The sequence below is a fragment of the Lissotriton helveticus genome, chromosome 1_2, assembly GCF_964261635.1.
Source record: "Lissotriton helveticus chromosome 1_2, aLisHel1.1, whole genome shotgun sequence".
NCBI lineage: Eukaryota > Metazoa > Chordata > Amphibia > Caudata > Salamandridae > Lissotriton > Lissotriton helveticus.
Genome location: NC_136058.1, coordinates 182,389,923 through 182,414,202, shown reverse-complemented (window position 1 = coordinate 182,414,202; position 24,280 = coordinate 182,389,923). Strand labels below are relative to the sequence as shown.

Here is a 24,280-nt window from a genome sequence, read left to right as displayed (position 1 = left end):
CGTGTAGTGCCCTACATATACGCCCTCAGCTCAACACAATCAGGAGTGTCAAAAGCCGTTGACTGGTGCAGAACACTGAACCCGCCGAGCCTCTGTTATCCATTTTGGGTCGAATATGCTGTTACCAGTTAAGAGGAGTGTCGGACTGATAAGATGACCTAACATATGAATATAGAGGTCCATGCATGAGTATATGAGATGGTCAGGTGGTAGCAAAAGAATGGCTGCCATGTTTGTGGTTATCTCCGCAAAGGGCATGTGGACCGAATGATCTTCAAACTAACTAAAAAGGCTTTTCAGTTCATTTAAGTTCTAGAGTGACTCATAAAGGATTCATAAACTAGATGTTAAGGAGACGTGACTCACGCCACCTCTCTTATTATTAGGCTTTGGCTCCCAAGGATGGGGTCCCTGGGGCCATGATGAAGCTTAGGGAGACAGGCTGCACAACCCCACCCCCTTTCTTTTTCACGGTGCCCCCTGCCGGCATTTTTGTTTTTAAAATGCGGTCCAGGAGATACACAGCTAAAAAAAAAAAAAGTTATATATATTTTGGCCCTGCCTCTTTATATTATTTTTAACAATTAAACTCAGCACTGGGCACTAAGTGCCCGAGTCCTGTAATGGCTGCCTGCAACACTTTTCTGCATGTTGCTATCATCCAATCAGATCACTCACTCCCGCGGGAGCTCATTGGCCCAAGGGTAAAAGCCCCCTAGGGCAATCAGAACGCTCTCTTTTAAAATTGGGTTTAAGGGACTCTTGCGATTGTCCCTCGAATCCATCCTCCAGATATACAGGTTTTTTTTTATCCTTAATGTCTCAAAAACTGCTGAATAGATTTACACAAAATCGAAAAAAAGAACACTCTCTGGACCAAGTACTAGTTTCCTGCCAAATTTGTTGTATTTCCATTCAGGAGTTTTTGCGGTAGTGCTGTTAAAAAAAAGAAAATGTCTATGTAAAAAGGCATGGGAGTTTTGTGTTTTGGAACCATACCCTTTTTCTCTCCCCCTGCTTGAAGGATCACCCAAAACGTTCAATAAATAAACAAGGCAAAATAAGAGGTCACTTTTTGGAAAAGTTTCATGAAGATTTGTCCAACAGGGCCAAAGTTAATAGCAAAACAAAAAAGACATTTCTATTGGAAATGCTGACCTAAGTATAACTACCCTATGGCAATTGCCACTGGAGAAAATATTTTACTCACACTCACACACTCTTACTTTCAGTGACTATGAACGTGACCCAATAACACATTATTTAGAGCATCTGTACTAAGAAATGTGCATGCTCTCATCTATTGGTAGAGGTCAGATTCCAATTGATTAATATAGTAGAGTTAAATTGACAAGAGAAAAATTCTGTTTACTACTTCACAGACTGCACATTACTATAACTGTACACATTGTAATAACCTTCATAGATAGTCAAGAGTGTAATTTTACCTTACTATACAAATTCACACTCAGCATTGGTAAGAAATAGCACATTACACTCTCCACACCTGCATAAACAATACATATATGTGTGTGTGTATAGATATACCAATGACAAAGAGATTCTATCAATGTGTAGAGGTGCAGGATATTTTATAAATTTTTGTTTTTGTGAGTTGATGGGCTCTCTCTTAAAGGTGGAAAGATGAGAGCACAGTGTGCTTGTTAAAATACCCCTCACACACTAAAAAAATCCCTTAGTGTCATGCTTCATCATAGGGGTCTTCCCGCCCCTATAACGGGGCGGGGCGTGCTACAACCAGACGGACTACGCGGGAGCACTATAGATGTGACAGGGCTATGTGTAGGTGTAGTGGTGTCAGTGAAGTGTAGGGACCTAACTAGTGAATGCACAAAAAATACAAAAATTAAAAATTCCCTGGCTAGTAGAAAAAATAAATTTTATTGGTCTCTCTAGCTGGAAACAATAAAAAGGGGAATGTGAGGTAGAGCAATTGCTAGCTACCAAGTCGACATGTTTCATAGGCAGTCCCCAACTGCCTACTCATCAGGACCATATAGTGATCCCTACTGCTAATAGCTCGGTTCTACAGTAATAAGCCTACTGTCCTACAAATAAAACAGCAAAAATAGGCTGAATATTTGGGCTTCGGGGCATGAGCTGGCCCAAGTGAAGCGTGGCACCAGTGATAAGTACCAAAAAGAATGACCAGTGGTCTCTGTAAATAAAGAGAGGGAAAAAGAGGGAGAAAGCACAAACAGATTCATATTTTTACTTCTGATTATTAGACGTATATCATTAATCTGATGTAGCATCCAAAACATTGCTGATTCAGCGAGATTTCGCCGTATTAAAGGCTATTGTCTTTACCACGCATGCTGCGCACTAGTCAATATATACCTCTTTTGACTGGTTGTATATACCAGATGTTTCATCCAGAACCTTCCAATTTGAAGCGGTTCGCAATTATCTCATCACCCATACAGTTGTGACTCAACACATTCACACATCCGATCACACAGATAGGAAAAAAGACCCATATATCGTATTTATCAAGATCGATATTCTAAGAAGACATTAGTGTCGGTGGTGGTCAACACTCTAGTATTATACATACTTTTTCGTTAATTTTCAGTGCCCCATGAGCTTGCAGGCGAAGGTGGTTTTGCTCGGTCAACTGAAAAAAATAAATAAATATTGCCGCCACCATTGTTAGATATAGCTCGTTACTGTCATGACGACAAAATGCCCCTGTGACCCATTTATTAGAGACTCGAGGTCTGAGTCTATTACTTACATCACCGGCATGAGAGTTTGCCTCTTGTTCCTACCTCCGTGCAGCTCCGAGGACTGGCGGTCTCTCGTCTGCGGGGTAGATATAACTAACCATTCTCTTCCGTGATGCTCGCCGCTTCAGGTAAACGCCCCGAGCAAAAAAGCTAGAGCGCTGCATCAAAGATGGCCGCCGTTTTTTGGCACAAGGTGAGGACTGTGGCCAGAAGTCTTTTCACACTTTCTCTTATGTAAAAGACGGAGGGTGCTTAAATGCGCACAAAATATAATGCGATAATATTTTAAAAAGGTTGCATTCATAGTTATGCTCATGAGACCTTAAGATTTCGCTATTAGTCGCCAGGTATCGATCATAATTCACGGAGGGTGCATATGTCCACATGTTCTTTATGGTATCCCAGCCAGTCATGATAATAATATGGACTATGGTGATTGTAATAACAATTATCCCCGCTATTATGGGCAGAGTCCGGGGGTGCAATGCCTTGTTCTGATTGGTGAATTTGTACGACCCAAGGATTTATCAGAATTAGTTCGCAAATTGTACCTAGGATCAGGTGGTATCACTGTACATCATCCAGTTATCTCCTGATGCTCATTCCTTGATATTCAAAGGGGTTGCCGGGATGGCATTCACAGCTGTCCTCATTTTACATCGGGCCATATGGTTTCTTTGTGCATCATCCAGTCATCTCGTGATGTAGACCTACTGATGTTCAAAAAAAGGGTACCGGGGGGTAATTACAGCTGTCCCCATGGTATGTCATCGTTCAGTCCCCTTTTGTGGGATTGAATGCGAAACACCCATCTTTGTTCTTTCTCCACAAGGAACCTCTCGTTACCCACTTGCTCTATCACAGTCCAAGATATTTCTTCGGGCTTGTGGTTCATTTCCAGAAAATGATTTGTGAGTTTAGTGCTTGTTTTTTTGCACTTAATGGTACTTTTGTGCTCACCTATCCGGATTTTTACTGCCCTGCTCGTCATTCCTACATATTCCAGTCTGCAGGGACATGTGATTAAGTAAACAACATTGGTACTGTTGCAATTGCTAAAGTTCCTTTGTTCCCAGATTGTCCCATTGTTGAAGGTCAAATTGTTGCTTTTACTCTATCTCAACCTCTATGCTTCCCCCTTTTGATTTTTTGTGGTCATCGGCAGCGCACAGCTGCGGAAGCTCGAAAGGAGAAAGAAACTTGACATTGTCGCTCTCACCACATAACTATAGTGATTCCACATCCAGCACCTGATCCCCGGGTGGACTTAGAGACCCTTTTCTTCCCCTCTTTTTTAGAATTATAACTGAATATGGCAGATTTAGGCCTGGCTTTCACTGAAGACGAAATCTCCAATCTCATAGCTACCCTGGGAACTTTTGAGGGTCTGAATACTGCAGGGCCCACCACAAGGAACAACGATTGGGACGAATTAGAAGAACTTAGAAGAACACAAATAAAGACTGCCATTCATGGCCTATTGATGACTGAATACCTCCAGGCCAATACTGCCCCAGCAGGTCTTGTAGTCCGCAATGAACCCTTCATCTTCCTACACGATAAAACCTTCAAAATTGACTGATCGAAAATCTCATGGCGATGCACCCGCGACTGGATTGTGCTCATTATTAAGACTGCAAGCAGACTAGCAAGCGAACTTAAAGTAGAGATACAAACTATAGAAGTTCGTTTAAAAAGCTATGAATCCCCGCCTGATCTGAAAAAATACCTTGACGAAATGAATAAGTCTCTAAATGAGTTCGAAACTACACTGAAGAATAATAAATATGAGAAACTAAAAAAAGACAACAGTCGATGGTCAAAAGAGAGAGTCTACCCTTACATTAAAGATGACTACAAATCAACGAATGAAAACATTACGGATGATGAGTCATCAGACACTGGGTCCAATGGGTCCAACTCGAGTCGCAGTAAGAGTCCAAGGTCCCAAGGTGGAAGGAGGAACTTCCGTAGACCAAACTACCGGGGTTCAAGAGGATGGAACAGTTTCCAACCCCATATGATATATCCTCAACAACAACAGTACGGTCCACAACCCCCCTTTCAACATCCACAGGGTCCTTTTCCTGTATGGGGATATCAACAACAGGACTATGGTTATTTTGACCAATCGGCGCCTTTTTTAGGGGCGCGCCAAGGACAGTCCAGGGGAAGGAACCGGAGGGGCACCTCAGTACACTGGAACACAGGAGAGGAAGAGACCCCACGGGTAGCCACGAGGAGCATGACAGGCGCCAAGAAAAACCAGAAGTGAGTCTGGTGGTGAACCTCTCGGACTTTGAGCTTACAGAGGCACAAAACAGGGTACTGGAAAAAGGCCTGGGGTACGTGCTGACTGCCAATATGGACACATTTCATCTATGCAAGGAAGTCCAGGAATTCATGCGACGCTTGAAGTTGCAAGTCTTCTTTAAAGACAAAAGAGATGATATTGAACATGGAGATACTAAACTAAGACCCAAATCGACGTTCACACCAATGAACAATACCCTCCCAATCGAACTGCTTGCTTTCGAGAAGTCAGTAATGAGGGAACTGGAAGATATAAACCCACGGGAAAGAAGCACCTTTCAGAACATAGACAATGAGGAAAGACAAGCACTACGGGAGCTGAGCAACAACAAATGCATAGTGATAAAGCCGGCTGACAAGGGTGGCGCGACTGTCATACAAAATACAAGCCAGTATGACACCGAATGTATGAGACTACTCCAGGACGAAAGGAACTATGAAATTCTCCATACTGATCCAACAGATAGGATAGCAATCAAGATCAATACGATGGTAGAGGAGGCCTTAACACACGGTTGGATTACTAAAAAGGAGGGAGAATTCCTTTGCCAAAGAAATCCCAGGACCCCCTACCTGTATACACTCCCTAAGATACACAAGAACTTACAGAACCCTCCGGGACGACCTATTGTGTCCGGCATCGGGTCAGTATTGGAACCTCTGTCAAGATTTGCAGACGCTTTCCTCAGACCAATAGTCCAAAAAACTTCAACGTACCTCAGGGATACGAAGGATGTACTGAACTTACTAGAAAATATCACCTTTGATCCCAACACTCAGCTATTGATCAGCTGCGACGTGGAGAGTCTCTACACCAGCTTGCCACACCATGCAACGTTGGAGATTGTTGAGGATGTCCTTTTTGAAGACTTTTGGGAGTACCAAACACCACGTAATGTGGTGATGGAATGCTGTTCCCTAGCGCTAAGGGAGAATTTCTTCGAGTATAAAGGCATCCTTTATCTACAAAAACACGGCTGTAGCATGGGAAGCACATTTGCTCCCAGTATAGCTGGCCTGTATGTACACCACCTGGAAGTGACCAAAATACTACATCCAAATAATCCCTTCAGAGATAACATCAAGGTATGGAAACGATACATCGATGATATCCTGATCATCTGGGATGGAGATAAGAGGGCTTCCAAGCAATTCCTGAGTTGGTTGAATTTACAAGACGATTATTTGAAATTCACAAGCACCACCTCCAACTGCAACTTGGTCTTTTTGGATTTGAATATTTTTCCCAAGGAGGGTAGATTAATGACTACCACCCACTTTAAAAGTACTTCAAAGAACTGTCTGTTGATGTACAACAGCTTCCACCCGAGACATCTGCGGGATAATCTCCCGTACGGCCAGTTTTTGCGCCTTCGCAGAAACTGCACTGAGATCAACAACTTCAAACTCCAGTCCAAGGATCTGAAAAAGAAACTGGAAGCCAGAATGTACCCAGACAAGATCATCGATCAGGCATACAAACGAGCCAAGAACAACTGCCGAGAGAGTCTTCTGGAAGAGAAGACTCCGAAAGAGGATGACAAGAGACCTATTTGCGTCACTACTTACAACACCTGTTCTAACCAAGTGACAAAGATCATCAACAGGAACTGGAAGATTCTGAATAGTGGTGGTTTGCAAATACCAAAACCAATGTTCTCTCATAAGAAGGCACAAAGTATAAGGGATGTTTTAGTCCACACAAGATCCAAAACGAACAGCAACACTGGGCAAAAGAATCCAAACTTTGTACATGGACACCATCCTTGTGGAGGCTGCAAAGTCTGTTGTCTTACGAGTAAAAGCAACAATTTGACCTTCAACAATGGGACAATCTGGGAACAAAGGAACTTTAGCAATTGCAACAGTACCAATGTTGTTTACTTAATCACATGTCCCTGCAGACTGGAATATGTAGGAATGACGAGCAGGGCAGTAAAAATCCGGATAGGTGAGCACAAAAGTACCATTAAGTGCAAAAAAACAAGCACTAAACTCACAAATCATTTTCTGGAAATGAACCACAAGCCCGAAGAAATATCTTGGACTGTGATAGAGCAAGTGGGTAACGAGAGGTTCCTTTTGGAGAAAGAACAAAGATGGGTGTTTCGCATTCAATCCCACAAAAGGGGACTGAACGATGACATACCATGGGGACAGCTGTAATTACCCCCCGGTACCCTTTTTTTGAACATCAGTAGGTCTACATCACGAGATGACTGGATGATGCACAAAGAAACCATATGGCCCGATGTACAATGAGGACCGCTGTGAATGCCATCCCGGCAACCCCTTTGAATATCAAGGAATGAGCATCAGGAGATAACTGGATGATGTACAGTGATACCACCTGATCCTAGGTACAATTTGCGAACTAATTCTGATAAATCCTTGGGTCGTACAAATTCACCAATCAGAACAAGGCATTGCACCCCCGGACTCTGCCCATAATAGTGGGGATAATTGTTATTACAATCACCATAGTCCATATTATTATCATGACTGGCTGGGATACCATAAAGAACATGTGGACATATGCACCCTCTGTGAATTATGATCGATACCTGGCGACTAATAGCGAAATCTTAAGGTCTCATGAGCATAACTATGAATGCAACCTTTTTAAAATATTATCGCATTATATTTTGTGCGCATTTAAGCACCCTCCGTCTTTTACATAAGAGAAAGTGTGAAAAGACTTCTGGCCACAGTCCTCACCTTGTGCCAAAAAACGGCGGCCATCTTTGATGCAGCGCTCTAGCTTTTTTGCTCGGGGCGTTTACCTGAAGCGGCGAGCATCACGGAAGAGAATGGTTAGTTATATCTACCCCGCAGACGAGAGACCGCCAGTCCTCGGAGCTGCACGGAGGTAGGAACAAGAGGCAAACTCTCATGCCGGTGATGTAAGTAATAGACTCAGACCTCGAGTCTCTAATAAATGGGTCACAGGGGCATTTTGTCGTCATGACAGTAACGAGCTATATCTAACAATGGTGGCGGCAATATTTATTTATTTTTTTCAGTTGACCGAGCAAAACCACCTTCGCCTGCAAGCTCATGGGGCACTGAAAATTAACGAAAAAGTATGTATAATACTAGAGTGTTGACCACCACTGACACTAATGTCTTCTTAGAATATCGATCTTGATAAATACGATATATGGGTCTTTTTTCCTATCTGTGTGATCGGATGTGTGAATGTGTTGAGTCACAACTGTATGGGTGATGAGATAATTGCGAACCGCTTCAAATTGGAAGGTTCTGGATGAAACATCTGGTATATACAACCAGTCAAAAGAGGTATATATTGACTAGTGCGCAGCATGCGTGGTAAAGACAATAGCCTTTAATACGGCGAAATCTCGCTGAATCAGCAATGTTTTGGATGCTACATCAGATTAATGATATACGTCTAATAATCAGAAGTAAAAATATGAATGTTTGTGCTTTCTCCCTCTTTTTCCCTCTCTTTATTTACAGAGACCACTGGTCATTCTTTTTGGTACTTATCACTGGTGCCACGCTTCACTTGGGCCAGCTCATGCCCGAAGCCCAAATATTCAGCCTATTTTTGCTGTTTTATTTGTAGGACAGTAGGCTTATTACTGTAGAACCGAGCTATTAGCAGTAGGGATCACTATATGGTCCTGATGAGTAGGCAGTTGGGGACTGCCTATGAAACATGTCGACTTGGTAGCTAGCAATTGCTCTACCTCACATTCCCCTTTTTATTGTTTCCAGCTAGAGAGACCAATAAAATTTATTTTTTCTACTAGCCAGGGAATTTTTAATTTTTGTATTTTTTGTGCATTCACTAGTTAGGTCCCTACACTTCACTGACACCACTACACCTACACATAGCCCTGTCACATCTATAGTGCTCCCGCGTAGTCCGTCTGGTTGTAGCACGCCCCGCCCCGTTATAGGGACGGGAAGACCCCTATGATGAAGCATGACACAAAGGGATTTTTTTAGTGTGTGAGGGGTATTTTAACAAGCACACTGTGCTCTCATCTTTCCACCTTTAAGAGAGAGCCCATCAACTCACAAAAACAAAAATTTATAAAATATCCTGCACCTCTACACATTGATAGAATCTCTTTGTTTACATGAACCGTTTAGGAGGGTGATTCTATCTCAACCTCTATGCTTCCCCCTTTTGATTTTTTGTAGATATACCAATGGCCAGTTTCCATTGAAAAGCCATTTTTTGATCTCTTAATAACTTTGGTGACGTTCGATGAACCTGCTCTAAACTTTCCCAAAAATACATTATTCTGATTTGGGTTCGTAATGCCAAGTTTCCTTCCAATCGTCAACTTAAGGGGGTGGATTGGGGAGCCAAAAAATATTTTTTCCTATTTTAATTCATGATAGGATTGTTGCAAGGATTCTGCACATACACAGAACTATGCACAGGAAAACAGGACCTCAGTGAATAGTTGGTGTACCAACCTACCACATCCGTACCCAAAATCCCTTCAGACTAGCTACAGTGTCTCATTCGTTCTCCGTCTACAGCAACGATACCAATGATTAGACAACCCAGAAAACATAACTGTATCTTGGGAATCGTGGGAGCCAGACTCTCTTTCGCTCAGCCACTCTGTCTTGTCTACAATGCAAGTAATCAGAGACACAGTATAGTTTAAAATGTTTATTTCAACTAACACGCTCTATGGTGCAGGACACGGGCCAATACTAGCAGCAGAATGCATAAACACAATATATTCAGCATTGTTACAATTCCATAGAACACAAACGGGGAAGTCCTGTTATAGAAAACAATGGAAAAGGACAAAACGACCTAAGCACCCTTCCCGTGACATGAGATAGTTTATTATAAAACAGAAGACCTCTGGGCTTTGTCAGCAGGCCGATACCTCACATCGCAGGACGAACACTGGTCTTCTCTCTGGAAAGGTGTCTCTCCGTGTGTGTGTAAACAGCTTGTGTTAGCAATATTAATGCACACGATTTCCAGAGGTGCAGCTGTGTGAAGCCTGTTATGTCTAGGTGCGAGATACATATCAGAACAGAATAACAAGGGCATTTTTGTTTAACATTGACCATCATGTGCAGACTAAACCTCAGTACAAAACAACCAGGGGTTGGGCTCAAAGACAGTAGGGCAGAGCCACTATCAACAATTAAGAAAGCCACTACTGTTCACCACTTATGGACTTCCTTTCGAAAGAGTCACCTCGACCTAAACAAACGTGACCACCTATTTATTTCATACTTAGTTTTTTATTTTGAAGATTCATTAATTCATAGTCAAAAAATAAATGCACAATTTCATGGTCATTATCACAAATTATATAATACACAAATATATAAAAAACAATCCAACCCCCAACTTTATAAGTGGTATTTTTATACAATCCAGAACCACTCACTCATTCAAACCACATTCAACAGCTCTACTCATTCACACCAACATCCTACAAAAGACAGTGTATATACATGTTCAAAAACAATTTTTTGTTATAGAAAAAATCATATAAGACCTATGGTGCATGAAATACACAATTATTAGAAAACTCAAAAGCTTTTTAAGTGATCTAAGGTCACTCTATAGATCACACAAAGCAGGTCGACGCGTTTCGAACACCCCCAAGTATACGGTGTTCTCTTCAGGACCAACAAGCTTTCTCGCTTCTTTCTATAGATCACCCGATCTATTTATCTTCTCGACTCACGGCCTCAATTGGTAGCCAGCCGAGGTACTCAATATGCCGCCATCACTCTTCGACATAAAAGTTTAGATGTACGTTGCGGGGGACCGCCTAAGTATTAGGGCGTTGGCCTCCGTCTGCAGTTTCCTAATGCAGAAATTGACGGCGTCTCCGTAAATAGCGCAGTTTCTTCTGCATAGGCTGCGGGCAGCTGATTGGGGGTGTTCGAAACGCGTCAACCTGCTTTGTGTGACCTATAGAGTGACCTTAAATCACTTAAAAAGCTTTTGAGTTTTCTAATAATTGTGCATTTCATGCACCATAGGTCTTATGATTTTTTCTATAACAAAAAATTGTTTTTGAACATGTATATACACTGTCTTTTGTAGGATGTTGGTGTGAATGAGTAGAGCTGTTGAATGTGGTTTGAATGAGTGGGAGTGGTTCTGGATTGTATAAAAATACTACTTGTAAAGTTGAGGGATGGATGTTTTTTATATATTTGTGTATTATATAATTTGTGATAATGACAATGAAATTGTGCATTTATTTTTTGACTATGAATTAATGAATCTTCAAAATAAAAAACTAAGTATGAAATAAATAGGTGGTCACGTTTGTTTAGGTCGAGGTGACTCTTTCGAAAGGAAGTCCATAAGTGGTGAACAGTAGTGGCTTTTCTTTGACTAAACCTCAGAGCACAGCAAAGAACCTGCAAAGCAGACAGTTGTCATGTGTAAAAGCGGGACAAATAAGTATTGTGAAATAGATTCTTGCAGTGTTGTGCGCAAAAGCAGCTTCATGTCAGGGAAGCTCATGCTAATTTAGCAATTGTCGACCAGGGACCTATAAGCCTTACTACAGGATTTTTCCTTCTAATATCAACAAATGGGTGAATGGAAATAACCCAATTTGGCATGAATGTATAACTGTATTCAAGGATGTGTCTTTGCTTGGTATTGTGTAGTGTTAAACCATTCAGTTCTTTCAGAGAAATTTGTATTACAAAAATATCAGCGGACTTCAAAGGGTTAAAAAAATTTGAGACCGCAGTGATGTAATACAAAATGATGTGGCCCCCTGCAAAATATGATGAGGCTCCTGAGCCTCCAATTTCTCATAGATGAACTTTGACCGTAGGCTAAATTGCGCCCCCCTCCCTTAAAGGGTTGGGGAACCCCTGCATTGCAGTTGTTGCAGTGACCTGTGTTATACCCCGTGTTATGCCCCCGAGTCCTCAAACTTCTGTTAGCAGACTATCCTAGGACATAAATTGAAACAATTACCACCACTTCCTCTGCATTTTGGAAAAGGAGCTTTTTGCTTCCATCTTCCATTTCGGGGCCGTGTTGCAAAAGTTGGGTCCGTAAACTCTTAAAGAAAAAACCGCCAATTCCGTTTTTGCATGGCCAAAAAGCTGTGCCCAGTGGGATTCGGGTGCTGCAATGGATTAGTCACAGGTAGGGTCTGCATTCAACTTGTGTGTAGTATATGATAATAAATAAAACCGAAATTCAAAACAATGTTTAAGGGAACTTTTGGTTAGCTTTAGTCATATCACCTTTCCTTATGTTAAAAAAAATCGAATTCACTAAGGAAATAATACAGCTAAAATGCAGTTATGTTTACTGAACAAAACGTATAAGTAACTACATTTTGCCACTTCAGTGTTTCATAAATTAACTATAAAAAGAGTTTACATTTATTTAAAACATGTCTTTATAAAAGTATTGGGTTTCGAGGACTTGCTTTGCAGGTAAGTCACTAGTCTGATTTGGTAAATGGCAAATAAGAATACATTTGAAGCATGGATTGTGTCTTAAAGCATCAGTCGGTGGTATAGTTTGTGAAACATGAAATTCATTTCTGTTCTGCAAATCACGTAATCTAGGTTTGCCCCAATTTAGTCAACTGAAAATCATACAAGTGATTCTAAATAATGTGAAGCACTTTCGCTAAAGATGCTATACAATAAGCCATATTAATTGTAAAATATGTCAAATGTGTGACAGTTTATGCACAAACACACAACATGCAGCGAACGCTTAGTGTGCTGTTCTCCAAGTTCAACGAAATGCTATTAAATTGATGCATGTTTATATTTTTTAAGGACCAAAGTAATGAGGACAAGCACGCAGATGATTTTATAGTAAGTTTGAATTCAATATTTTACCTCCCTCCAGTTACCAAGAACATTGGAACTACTCTGTTCTGTCTTCGGAACATGCTCACTTTCCATTAGTTTACGGCGCACATTTCTTGCTTCTTTGCTTGATCTAACATGTCTCTTTCCCTCATAACTTTTCTTTTACTCGTGTATTTTATGTCACAAGCCTTTTCGCCATTCATCTGCTCCATTAGAAAATATTCTGTTCAACTTTTATGTGCTCATGTTTTTACGTAGTTTGTTGTCAACCTTTTAATGTGAACTAGTTACTTTGAGTTCCGTACATGACTTTCAGTCAGAATTCTGATTTTCCTTAACCACGTATCATGCATTATGATAAACTCAGCTCTATCTGGATTAAAAAATCTGATCTCATAGACTTAATGGTTGCATTCACTGACATGCACATGTGTATACAAATATTGGTCACTAATTTGATATGTACATTTACTGCTGTTGTCTTTTGGGCTAACAGTTTGTTCGATTCTGCGTTAGAGAAGTGAAGAACTGCACTATTCCTGTAAAATAGTACATTTCACACTCGGAAGGCAATGCTTAGGTCTGAAGCTCTCCGCTTACTGGTACATCATACAATTGTGCAGCAAAACGTATGTGTATTCACTTTCAAAGTGTGTTCCAAATTGTGTAGAAGACTGAAACTGTATTTGAGAATCCACACAGGAAATTCATTAGCTCAAGTAAGACATGCTAAAGTCATTAAAGGCAAAAGAACACATAAGTAAACTGCTGCTCAATCATGCTTGTTTATAGGGCATTTCAAGGGTAATAGTTGCATTGGAAGTAGGGAACAGTGAGTAAGTTCATGTCTTTTGGTATATTATTATCATGACACAACTCAACTCTAATCCTTTACTTTTTCTGTGACAATTAAAATCATACACTCGCTGTACCCCACTAAGGCTGTGCATTTTTTTTATCCCTGTGATATTTTTAAAGTTCTGTGAACACTTCTTCATGCTGGCTGTTCAATGTACCACAAACTTGGTCTGTCTACACGTCCAGCAGGCTCTTTGCAGCATCACAAGATTGACATATTCTCTAGCTGAGACACTTTTCAAATCTTTTTATTCCTTTCTAGGACCCAGGGGAATTATCAAAGAGCCCTGGTAAATTTTGGAAATTAGTAACTTTATGAAAGAAACAAAATATGTGCAAGCATTAGTGATTACTGCAACTCCTCTCTCTTTCTTGATCTTTGATGCTTAGAAGACATTTAATAGCTTGAAGTGAGTGTTTAGTCAAATCAAATCAAAAGCAACGAATTAATCAGAAATCATAAAAGTGTACATTATAAAAAAGACTCCAGTAAACAATTCTCTTCATCATAAAATCATTCTATTAAATCATTATTTCCCTACATTGTAAAACCTATATAAGTTTCCATGGATTAGCTAATAGGAAGAGATGGTAACATTTGCAGGTACAGGAATGTAGGGCGACATTGTTTAAAATTCAAATTGTATAACATCTATTAAATATATCGTTTTCTCAGTATCTGATGAAATTTGCAAAAAAAGGGTATGCATAATGCTTTGGGAAGAAATCGTGTCACATGTGCTTTTGGGTAAGATTTTAGACCAGGCATTCATGGGAGGGGGTGTGGGGGGGGGGGGACCAAGATGGTGAAACGAATCCATTCTGAAACTGTTCAATACTAACATATGTTGTGGATTGAGGACACACTTTAAATATGGTTGCAAGAAAAAGGTAACCAGTGTAAAAATTATTCCTAAGAACACTTGATTTACGAAGTTCCACCAACAACCTTGCTTACTCAAACAGCATGAGGCACATCTTATTTAAACCTTTCCTTGTCACAGACTGCAATGTTTCGAGCCACTTAACAATTCTGGGTGCCCCAAATCATAGCAGATCCATTTGACATTATTCAACCATGGTATTCGAGAAAAAGCTGTCAATTTAATGCAGCCCTCAAGCTCTTTATGGTTAAAAATAGTATCAGCACTGGTCTACACTTTATCCCATAAACGGATGGTACAGGTTCATGCTATATCCGCTAAAGATAGCATTCCTAATTCTCTGGCAAACTTGTAATAGACAGCTCTGGGGAACTGCCAATAAAGTTCTAAAAAAATAATTCTCGACAATTTGAAGGGGATTAGTATCACAAAAACCCCATAACTCAACCCCATACAATGCTGTAGAAACACACTTGGTTTAATATAGTGCTGATATTTAATTTTAATTGACCGGCTTTTTACAGAGTTTATTTGCAAAGTTAGACGAAGTGGTTGAGTTTACAAATGTAGCTTCCTAGTATCTATTGCCACCTTCCAAGACACGCTGTTTGAGAAAAGGGTGTTTAGTCAAATCATTCTAAGCAAAAGAAATTCCTGCCTGAGATTCAAAAGGTTTCTTTTGGCCAATTTGGTGTTTCCCAACATCAGGCTTATACCTAATAAAAAAGAATTTTGTGTTACGAATAAGCTTTGCGTTACCATTGATCACAGAAGATATGCACAGAAAATGTTTGGTAGGGACTCCACTTTACAAGTACATAACCTAGTTTCCTTACCAATTTGTGGAGCTTTTCACTTAGGAAGGAAACTGTTGGAAATGTGCCCTTTCTGCAGTGTCATCCCTAATTATTTTGATACTTTGCTGCACTTTATCCCTGCTAACCAGTGGTAAAACATCTACACTCCACCTTTTAACAAGTTAAAAGTTATATACTCCTGATTGGCATATTAAACTTACCAATAAGTCCCTAATTTCTGGCACAGTTTACTCAGGGTTTGTATGTTAATTGTCACCAGTGGGCAGCAGCACTCATTGAGCCACCTACTGCAGTTACAACGCAGGCCTGCCAACAGTAGCCTGACTTTGCAGGCTTTATCTTCAAATTTGACTCTTTTGACAGGCCTCAAACTTCTTTTTTAAATATCAATGTCAACCCCAAGGGAGGTCCTATTGCCCAATTAGTGTAGTCCATGGTATTTAACACTAGCACATGTTGAGGTTTAATATTCCACACACCCATAACACCTTATAATTGCTCATTTCGGATTGGTAACAGCTAAATAAATTGTTCAACGACTCTTTTTAATAGTTTGACAAAATCCAGATTAATAGTAGTCGAATTTTGTCCACCCATTACAGAAAAAATACTATAGAAAAGTTACCTTGGGCCTACCCAAAGCTTCTGGTGGCCTTTCTGTAGGTATTCAACTGTCACCTGGCAGCTTGATGGGTCCCCTGTGGTGAGGTGTGAACCCAGAACTGGAACAATGGGCCTTGGGTGGGGGGGTGTATTGTATTCCCCTTGACAAGATGGCCTGGGGCCTCTGTCCAGAGTCTTCGTGCACTTCAAAGGGGCCTCCCCTGTCAGAGGCAGATGTAGCTCACACCTATGCCTGCCTTCCCTTTGTTCTTTCTAGTCAGCCAGCCACGTATCCCAGTGGGAGGGAGAGTTGCCCCAGAACAGGTTTAGAGTGACCACTGTGGTGGAGCTGTTAACATCCTTCTTGAAATTAGAGTCTCAAATCCTGCTTAAAGGTCACATCCTACTTGACAGGTTGTGTTTTTTTTTACATATAACATTTGCGGTGGCCTTCTAAGTAGGAAACAGAATGCTAAAACACTTTGTGTGTCTCCAATGTCTGGTTGTTGATGCTCAGCGAGCCGTGGCCCGTGCAGGTAACAGTGGTGGGGCGGTGGGGCCTGGTTGGGGGCATTTTGACGGACGATGAAGAGGGAAAATAATTCATTATTTAATTTGTCTTCTGTATTGTCTCTCAAAATCCCCCCTTACCCTGCCCCACCGCTGTTACCTGCACGGACCACGCTGAGCTCAGCTATGATTTTACCAGACTCTTGTCTGAGTTTATTGGGGGGGGGGGGGAGGACAGGGATTTTAGTGTTAATTGTAGGGGACACTATGAATACCATAGTACACTCCCCAGCCAGCCCTAAGAGCTCAATATAGTGTGGGCAAAGTCTTCGACCATCTTGAACTCTTGTACCTGTGCACCGCCGGTGGGATTATGCCCATCGCCGGGGACCGCTGGCCCTCCCACCTCATGACGATACACCTCCAGGGAACTCCTGACCCCCAGATGCCGAAACAGCTATGTCTCCTCCTCCTCACCACAATCCACCAATGGACCCATCACCTGCTGACACTACCACTTCTCTTTCTACACAACCTACGAAAGACCCTGCCCCCAAGACCAAGAATACCCCCATAGCCACTCCATTGTAGCCTGCCCAATGCCTGCTCACTCTGAAAACATTTACAACAAGGGGTGGTGAGGGACAGAGTCTCTGAATTAAGCAGAATACTCTCACTCAGTCAAGAGATCAGGGCTAGATCCAACACCGTTTTTTAGCTCACTGCGTGGAAGGGTATACTCAGATGTGAGTCCCTTGCTCATTGCACCATCAGGATTCAAGCAAGCCGGGCGGAAGACGGCTGTAATGCCAGAAACCGGTCCCCGGAAGCTTGTTTCCTTCCCAGTGTAAGAATTGGCTTTTGTAGTCTGGTCTGCCCTGTTCCCTTGATGCACTGGGCCAGGGACAGACTAATTTGCATACAGCCAGGTTCTGAAACTGGGATGGTGCAATGATCTAAAAAACGGTGTTGGATCTAGCCCTGATCCCTTGACTGGGTGAGAGTACTCTGCTTAATTCAGAGACTCTGTCCATCACCACCCCTTGTTGTAAATAATTTTGTCCACCCTAAGCGTGGAAGGGTATACTCAGATGTGAGTCCCTTGCTCATTGCACCATCAGGATTCAAGCAAGCCGGGCCGAAGACGGCTGTAATGCCAGAAACCGGTCCCCGGAAGCTTGTTTCCTTCCCAGTGTAAGAATTGGCTTTTGTAGTCTGGTCTGCCCTGTTCCCATGATGCACTGGGCCAGGGACAGACTAATTTGCATACAGCCAGGTTCTGAAACTGGGATGGTGCAATGAGCTAAAAAACGGTGTTGGATCTAGCCCTGATCTCTTGACTGGGTGAGAGTACTCTGCTTAATTCAGAGACTCTGTCCATCACCACCCCTTGTTGTAAATAATTTTGTCCACCCTAAGCGTGGAAGGGTATACTCGGATGTGAGTCCCTTGCTCATTGCACCATCAGGATTCAAGCAAGCCGGCCCGAAGACGGCTGTAATGCCAGAAACCGGTCCCCGGAAGCTTGTTTCCTTCCCAGTGTAAGAATTGGCTTTTGTAGTCTGGTCTGCCCTGTTCCCATGATGCACTGGGCCAGGGACAGACTAATTTGCATTCAGCCAGGTTCTGAAACTGGGATGGTGCAATGAGCTAAAAAACGGTGTTGGATCTAGCCCTGATCTCTTGACTGGGTGAGAGTACTCTGCTTAATTCAGAGACTCTGTCCATCACCACCCCTTGTTGTAAATAATCACTCTGAAAACATGCCACAGAAATCTGGGACACCATCACCACCCTCTCCATGGATGTTGCCTTCATCACTGAAACGTGGTTCAACCCCTCCTCGAACCCTGATATCACCACTGCCTCGCCTGAAGGGCTACAAGATGAAACATTGAGACCGTGCCAGCAAAAAATGTGAAAAATGCGGAGGCATAACCTGTGGGAAGTGTAGGCTATTTTCGGAAGACCCCCACAATCAGTGCCTATATTGCCTCTACCCTGACCACAAACCCAACCCTCAAAGACCGGGAGGGTAGGCTGCTACTCTGGATTCAGAAGAGGAAGGCTGCTTCAGATTCGAAGTCTCAACCTGAGGAAAAGGCCCATAATTCCTTAAGGAAAAGAAAGAAGGGCAGTCCCGCCTCACATCATGGCTGGTAGGTACTAAGTCCCAGACAAATCTGAACCATAACACAAGAAACCTCGGACAGAGGTTTTAAAGCCTTCTTCAGCTCCTGCGTCTGCATCTCTGACTCTTCTCAGAGACCAATCTTCTTGACCTTCGACGGCGTCATCGTTGAAGATTCCACTCTCCTCAAGAAAACCTGAGGTTTCTACGCCATTAACGGCTTCGTCGGCTACGGCGACGACCGTGAAGACGTCAGTGGCACTAACAGCAGCTGGAGTTTTGACGAAGGTAATGACGTAGTCGTCGGTGAGGCCTTCACCGTCGATGAGAATTTCACCGCTGATCACTATTCCGTCGGCAACACCGACTATAGCCCTGCAGATGAAGGCCGTCCACGCACTGTTGACTGTGCCACAAACGATTGCAATGACAGTTGCACCGTCATCGAGACCTTCGTCTGGACCACAAACGGAGGGAAAAATCAGTCTCCTCCTGCCCAGGCAGATTCAGGATTTCTCCAAGATATCCCCTTTACCTCCTTCTCACCTTTTGGACTTCCAAGAGTCAGAGGATGAAAGTGTTTGGCCCTCCATATAGTCCATCGCAGTTAAGGTTCAAGTGCCAAGATTCTAAAGATGAGGACATTGAGGACAATGATCCATCTTCTTACCTGGCAGGGGAATTGTCTTTTGCGGAAAGAGATACTTCTGGCATGCAGAGGCCAAATTTCTTTCAGGAACGTTACCCTTATGATGATAGGGAGGAGGAGCATCATCAGTTTATGCAATCATCCATGAACGTTCCAGTGTCTCTGGTATCTGTTCTTAGTCATATGATTGACAACGATTGCAGGTGTTGTCCGGACACCAGTGCTCCTCAGAGGCCCACTATTCTTCCGGGCCAAAGCACTCTCCAATCCACTAGGGAAAAGACCCTCGTTCGTCCTATAGTGATCACAGAGGATACTTTGGATGCTCAGACAGAGGAAGGGGAAATAGAAACGGACATAGACGCCCATGATGAATAGGATGACTACATAGCCCCATGCCACCATCTCCTATCCCCCCCTGCTGCGGATTCCCCTCCTGTAGATATTGGGGGGTTTATGATCTTCGAGAGCATGCCTCCAAACGTTTTACCTGAAAGAAACACGTAGTAATAGATACTTTACCTTAGCGTTACCCCCAGGCATCAGCAGTACCACTGCGCATCTGAAGGTGGCGTTGTGCGGCTCCGCGTCCGTCGTTGGCATTGTGGTCGCCGAGATGATGTCGCGGCAGCTATTTAGACGCCGCCCTCGCGCACTGACGTCAGTTCTTTTTTTTCCGTGCCAGCAAGCGCAGCCGGAGAGAGCGGTACCCCCAGTCACTTTTTGACTGAGTTTTTTTCTAGGCTTTTTGTCTCTCATTTTCGAGTTGATCGACTCCTGGTGCAGTAGGGATGCCCGGCTTAAAGTCCCGCGGGGACTGTCATCGAATGATGACGTTGACGGACCCGCACCGCGTGCCTGGAGCGCGACCACGACCCCGACCCCAAGTCGCGCTCCAACTGCCAGACCATGGTGCCGAAGACTTTGCGGGAGCGATCCCGAAAGTTGCTAGAAGTCCGGCAGTCGGCACCGTGCCGCTCAAGGTCCCTGTCCCGTTGGAGGTCGAGGGACTAGATCGTGGAGCCGCCACCACTGTTTGTTGGGATCGAAGTCTTCGCACACTGGGTCAGGTAAGACGAAGCATTCAAAGAAGTCGAAGAAGCGCCATCGCTCTCCGACTTCCTCTCGCCGGTCGCGCGGCACGGCTGAGGGTGCGGGTGGTGCCTCCCCTGTGGCTCTGGTGGAGCCTATGCAGTCGGCCCCGGCCTACCCGCCCTTCCTGGGTCCGTTGGTGACTCCGGCCCAGCTGCAGGAATATCTGTAAGCCATGGCTCGCCTCTTTGGGTCATCGGGCCCTGCAGGTGCTCCTTCGGGCCTGCGGGCCCGGCTGGGGGTCCTAGCTCTTTACTGACGACGACTCTGGCATCGCTGTGGGCTCCGGTGCCACAGGACCCCAATGGATCCGGGCTCGGATCCTGGTCCACGCCGGTTGACCTTGTGATACCTCCACCAACGTCGTCCCTGCCGGCACCACCTCCGATGTCGCCCGCCCCACCGGACACCATTACACCCGGTTTCAGCCAGATGTGGATACGGCGCCGGACCGGCGTCGCTCGATGCCGATTCCGACGCTGATGAGGGATTTCTATCCCTATATCCATCCTCCTTATTTTCGGCCTGTTCTTCAGCCTTCGGAGGAAGGGGAAGGCTGGGAGGGGTCTGAGTACCCTCTCACAGCACAATGTGAGCTTGACCCGGACTGGCCAGAGGAGCTGGGGGATGCCAGTGGTTTCGATACCTCTCCTGACCTTGGCATGCTAACTCTTCTTACTGACGCTATGGAGGAGGGTGCAAGCTATGCAGTGGTGTTGCGTAGGGCGGCCTAGGCCCTCCGCCTCGAGCTCTCTACAGTGGCTGTCAGGACTAACCTCCTGACAGAAGTGCTTAAATCGGCAGCTACCTCTGCAGAGCCAATGCTGCCTTTTAACTATGCACTTTCTGACGTTCTTTTGGGCACCTGGTCCAGGCCCAACACAGGGGCTCCTATGGATATGAATGTGGCCGGACGCCATCGCTCGGCCCCGGGCGACCCTCATGTCCTTTCCCAACACCCCACTTCTGAGAGCTTGGTTTTCCAAGCCCCTGCGCCCCAGAGCGCATTCCCTACCGCACCACTGGACAGGGAATGAGAGAAACGGGAGCAGTTTGGTAAGAAGATTTTTTCTTCCGCCAGTTCAGGTCTGCGGTCAGTGAACAATGCATGCCTCTTGGGCCATTATTTCCCCTCTGTGTAGGATACAGTGGCTCGTGTGCTGCCTCAATGTCCGGAGGAGGCCCAGACAGTGCTCTCTGAGGCTATTGCTGAAGGGAGGGATGCAGCCAAGTTCACTATCCATTGTGGCCTTGACAACGCCGACTCGCTGGGCAGAGCAATTTCCAAGACAGTGGCGCTCCATTGCCACGTCTGGCTGAGGACACCTGGTTTTTCTGGGGATGTCCAGAACACTCTGATGGACATGCACTTTGATGGCATTTGCCTTTTTGGCAACAAAGCAGATAGTGCGTTGGAGCGTTTTAAGGACTCGCGGGCTACGGCCAAGTCTTTGGGCCTTTCCCCTTCTGCTTTTCGCGGCCACGGAAAGGGCACCAGACACGTTAGCTTCAGAGCAACAGGCCAGCGCAGCAACAGTCCCAGCACGGACGTAGGACCCACCGAGCCAGGTCAGGGTGCCAGCGGGCGGGTCAGTCCACCTCAACCCCAGCCACCACTACCTCCAAACCTTCCTACTCTGTTTTTTCAGGCCCATCAAACGCCAGTGGATGGCAGGATTCGCCATCACTTCCCCCACTGGCGCACCATCACTTTGGCAGGTGGGTATTACGAATAGTCCGAAGGGGCTACTCCCCCCTCTTCAAGACTACCCCTACAGCCATGCCACCCTAGTACCACCGCATGTTGTGGGATTACTTGGCACTTCTTCTACAGGAAGGTGCGGCCTTCTCGGCCAAGATTGCCATTGAGCACCACAAGTAGGACGTGATTGTTATTCCCACTACTTTCTGGTACCCAAGAAGGACAAGGGCCTTGGGGACGTCAATCGCTTCCTCCGGAAGGAGAAGTTCAAAATGCTAACTCCGGCTCAGGTCTTGTCTGCCCTCGACCCTGGAGACAGGATGGTAGCGTTGCACCTGCAGGACGCATACTTCCATATTCCCGCCCTACCGGCCCACCGGCGTTACCTACGGTTTACGGTAGGCAACAAGCACTTTCAGTTTACCCTGCTCCCCTTTGGCCTTATCAGTGCCCCTCGGGTGTTCACGAAAGTGGTGGCGATGGTCGCTGCTCTTCTTCGCAGATCAGGGGTTCCTGTCTTTCGCTATCTCCACGACTGGCTATTGAAGGTGGGCTCGCCCCGGACAGTCGTTAACACCTCCAGACTACGGCTGACCTCCTGCATTTGCTGGGGTTCTCCATCAGTGTCCCGAAATCGCATCTGATTCCCTCTCAAAAGCTCCTCTTCATCGGAGCAGTTCTGGGCACGGCACAGTTTCAGGTCTATCCTCCCGAACAGCGAGCCCGGGACAATCAGGCTATGATTCCGATCTTTCAGCCATTGTCCAGGGTTTCGGTCGGAATGACCCTGAGGCTGCTGGGCCTTATGGCCTCCTGCATCCTGCTGAAAAATCATGCCAGGTGGCATATGCGGGCTCTGCAATGGGACCTTAATTTCCAGTGGAGCAGCATCAGGGGAACCTGTCCGATTTACGTCCAGATCCAGGAGGGCACTGCACAATTGCAGTGGTGGCTCATGAACCGGCATTGGTCGATGGCAGATCCCTCTCCTTTCCCCAACCGGAGCACACAGTGGTGACGGATGCGTCCCATTTGGGATGGGGCGGCCACATGGGAAAGGCGGAGATCAGAGGCTTCTGGTCTCCGGCGATGTCCAGGCTCCATATCAACCTTCTGGAGCTCTGGGCGATCCGACTTGCACTGAAGGCATTCCTTCCCTCTGTCAAGGTGAGAGTATGCAGGTGTTCACAGAGAACACCACTGCTATGTGGTACTGCAATAAACAGGGGGGGTGGGGTCGTCGACCTTATGTCAGTAGGCTCTGCGCCTCTGGCAGTGGCTGGAACATCAGGGCATTTTCCTGGTGGTTCAACGCCTGGCAGGTTCACTGAAAGCCAGGGCGGACAAACTCAGCCACAGGTGCATGATGGATCACTAATGGCATCTTCACTCGGAGGTGGCGCAAGGTCTCTTTCAACAGTGGGGAGAGCCTTGTTTAGATCTATTTGCCACCGAAGGGAACGCACAATGTCAGCAGTTCTGCACGTTGGAATTTCCAATGCGGCACTCGCTAGGAGATGCTTTTCGTCACGAGTGGAGATGCGGTCTGTTGTACGCCTTTCCGCCTATACCACTTCTGCCCAGAGTGCGGAAGAAGATCAGGCTCGACCGGGCCCTGGTTATTCTTGTGGCTCCGGAATGGGCTCAAAGTGTTTGGTATCCCGAGCTACTCAGTATGACCATCAATCCCCTAGTCCATCTGCCTCTTCGGGAGGATCTTCTGTCGCAGTAGCAAGGGACTGTCTTCCACCCGTACCTGTCCAGTCTCCCCCTCTTTGCGTAGAGATTGAGCGGCGGCAGTTGATTCCTTCCGACTTGCCTCCTGAAGTCTGTGATGTCATTCTGGCAGCTAGGTGTCCCTCCACTAAGTTGGTATACGCCTGCAGGTGGAACAAGTTTGTGGCGTGGTGCACAGCAAAGGTTGTGGATCCCCTTTCTGCCCCTCTTTCAGAAGTCTTTCTGTTCCTTCTTTCTTTGGCCCAGCAGGGTTCTGCTCTGGGCACTATCAAGGGCTACCTTTCTGCTAGTTCAGCCATTCTTAGGCTTCCTAATCAGCCCTCTCTTTTCAAGTCTCCTGTTGTAAATAGATTTCTCAAAGGCATCTATTTCCTCATAGTCCCTTCGTAATGCCATAGTGTGACTTGAA

At 44.9% G+C, this 24,280-nt stretch overlaps 1 protein-coding gene across 11 annotated transcripts in view; it reads left to right on the top strand.

Annotated features, from left to right (window-relative positions):
- The window catches only part of OSBPL9 (oxysterol binding protein like 9), a 1,511,872-nt gene that overhangs the window by 627,473 nt on the left and 860,119 nt on the right, over nt 1-24,280 (top strand). For 6 of the 11 annotated variants that reach the window (XM_078670721.1, XM_078670755.1, XM_078670737.1 and 3 more), the window contains one exon: nt 12,852-12,890. The exons of the other annotated variants lie outside the window; for them this stretch is intronic. In XM_078670721.1, the coding sequence (XP_078526847.1) occupies nt 12,852-12,890 (39 nt within the window). The remainder of the gene's footprint in view (nt 1-12,851; nt 12,891-24,280) is intronic. 11 annotated transcript variants of the gene reach the window in all.